Source organism: Apaloderma vittatum, unplaced genomic scaffold (assembly GCF_000703405.1).
Source record: "Apaloderma vittatum isolate BGI_N311 unplaced genomic scaffold, ASM70340v1 scaffold31528, whole genome shotgun sequence".
Classification (NCBI taxonomy): domain Eukaryota; kingdom Metazoa; phylum Chordata; class Aves; order Trogoniformes; family Trogonidae; genus Apaloderma; species Apaloderma vittatum.
Genome location: NW_009729627.1, coordinates 33,475 through 35,872, shown reverse-complemented (window position 1 = coordinate 35,872; position 2,398 = coordinate 33,475). Strand labels below are relative to the sequence as shown.

Sequence of the window (2,398 nt, the reverse complement as noted above, 5' to 3'; positions counted from 1 at the left end):
CACCCACCCTGGTTCCTGGGGACGATCCAGGGAGCTGTAACCCTCTACCTGATGGTGTCTCTGTGCTCTCCAGGAACCGCCACACTGAATCAGACCATTGACATCTGCAAGCATTTCACTAACCTCTGCCTGAACGGCCGCTGCATCCCCACCCCGTCCAGCTACCGCTGCGAGTGCAACATGGGCTCCAAGCAGGACGTGCGCGGGGAGTGCATCGGTGAGTAGGCTCTGCTGGACATGCACACAGGTCAGCTCCAGCTGTGCCCCATGCCTGCTCCTCACAGCTCCTCCAGCTGCTGCCCCAAGAGCCCCCTTCCCAGTCAGAACCCCCCAAAAGAGGCTGGAGATAGAGATTGTGCTGGGCAACGAAGCACCGTGACGGAAGGGGGTATGTCTGTCCCTCAAGGAACGCCCAGGGTGACAACTCTCCTCTGGTAGCCACAAGATTGCCGTTGGCTCAGCTGCTGGTCACTGCTTGGATGGGGTCCTGGCACTGTGACAGCTGCCCAAGTGGAAATCAGTAGTGAGTGGAGTCAGGGCCCGTACTGGGATCAATACTCTTTGATATCATCATCGATGACACAGACAGTGAGATCGAGTACCCCCTCGGCAAGTCTGCAGGTGACACCGGATTCACTTGAGGGAGGAGATGGGAAGGGAGACGGTCCAGAGGGATCTTGCTGGCCGTACTGTCAGAGCACTGCAGTTGAAAAGCCACGCTCAGCAGCTCCCAGGAGCAGCCTTCCTTGCCTGGCCTGGTAGCTCACTGTGCGTAACAGGGACTCACGGGTTTAGGTTTTTCTTCTTGCAGATGTGGACGAGTGCTCCAGCAGCCCCTGTGTGCACGGCGACTGCGTGAACACGCCTGGCTCCTACCACTGCAAGTGCCACGAAGGTTTCCAGAGCACCCCCACAAAGCAGGCGTGCATCGGTAAGTGTGTTCTGTCTCCTTTTGGGAGGACACAGCGTGCGAGAGGCTCAGCGGGCTTAGCAGAGACCTAGGTACTGAAGGAAAATGGTTGTAAAGGGGAGACAGGGCGAGGAGTCCCCAGCACCAAAGAACCTCCCAGCCGGGTGGGTGGGAGCATTTCAGAACAACTCTGGCTGAGCTGCCCCAGCATCCTGAAATCTGTCTAGGAGAAGTTTCCTCTACTTTAATCTACTTTAAAATGGGCTTGCAGCAATGGAGGAACTTGGAGAGTCCTTTTCAAGAGCACAACTCTGTTTGAAGATGCCGACATTTGTTTCGGCAAAAGATAGGGTTTTGAGGAACGTTCGTGTCAATGTAGGGATTGTGATTTCTAGCAGAGTTGTTCTGCCAGTGTCTTGCAGCAAGGTGGTGCTCTAGATGAGGGACTGCTAAAAAAAGATCGTGGGAAGGTAAAGTCTCATATGAACAAGAAACGAAGGCAGGTTTCTCTATCAGTCCCCGACCTTTGATTTTTGGCTTCTAATGAGGTGATTTTCAAAGAACCCCCCCAACTGCCTGACAATGTGAAAAGCTTTCCTAATTTCCAAACTAAGTCTTTTAAGCCGAATTCTTCTTGCCGTTCTCTTTCTGGCTGTGCACATTGGTTCATCACTCTGTCTTTGACAACATTTTTTTACATGTTGGGAAACTGCAACTTGTAACCCCCCTGTTATCTCCCTTGTAGACTAAACAAATGCAAGTCTCTCAATCTCCTCTCATTGATAATGTTTCTAAGCTTCTCATTGTCCCTGTTTTTATCTTCCAAACTTCCTTCACTTTGTCTTGATCTTTTTTTTCTTTTTTTTTTAATGTGTAGTGCCAAAATTGGATGTCATTCTTCATCTGTGACCTCTCTAGCTGTCAGGATAAGAAACTGTCCCTTGTGTCCCCTGCTGCCCTACTTCAGTCATGCTGTGCCCCAACTTCTGTTCCAAAATTCATTTTGCTGAGGTCCTTGGGACCACATCTCTATCTCAGGCCTGACTCCAGGGCTGTTGGTTGAACAGCCTGAGGATAATTTGAGTTGCAAAAGGGGCCCTGGGGCAGGAGGTTGATGAAGACGTCACGAAGGGTCCGAGATTCCCAGAGCTCGAAGCTCACAAATGTTGTGCTGCTTCCAGAACGTGCAGAAAGCTTTTCCCACATCTTTTCCAAGTTCTTCAAGTTGCACCAGGGGAGGCTTAGATTGCACGTTAGGAAAAATTTCTTCACTGAATGGATTGTCACGCACTGGAACGGGTTGCCTGGGGAAGTGGTGGAGTCACCATCCTTGGAAGTATTTAAAAGCGGTGTAGATGTGGTGCTCAGGGATGTGATTTAGTGGTGGGCCTGGCAGTGCTGGGTTAATGGTTGGACTTGATGGTCTTAAAGGTCTTTTCCAACCTAAACGATTCTATGATTCCATCCCCTGTAGTTTGTACAGAGGGA

General features: G+C 50.8%; 1 protein-coding gene across 1 annotated transcript in view; it reads left to right on the top strand.

Annotated features, from left to right (window-relative positions):
* Positions 1 to 73: 73 nt before the first annotated feature.
* Positions 74 to 2,398, top strand: part of LOC104277773 (fibrillin-2-like) — a gene marked incomplete at its 5' end in the record, with an annotated part of 33,130 nt that continues 30,805 nt past the window's right edge. Inside the window, 2 exon segments of the mRNA XM_009874521.1 lie at positions 74 to 217; positions 812 to 931. Of these exon segments, the coding sequence (XP_009872823.1) occupies positions 74 to 217; positions 812 to 931 (264 nt within the window).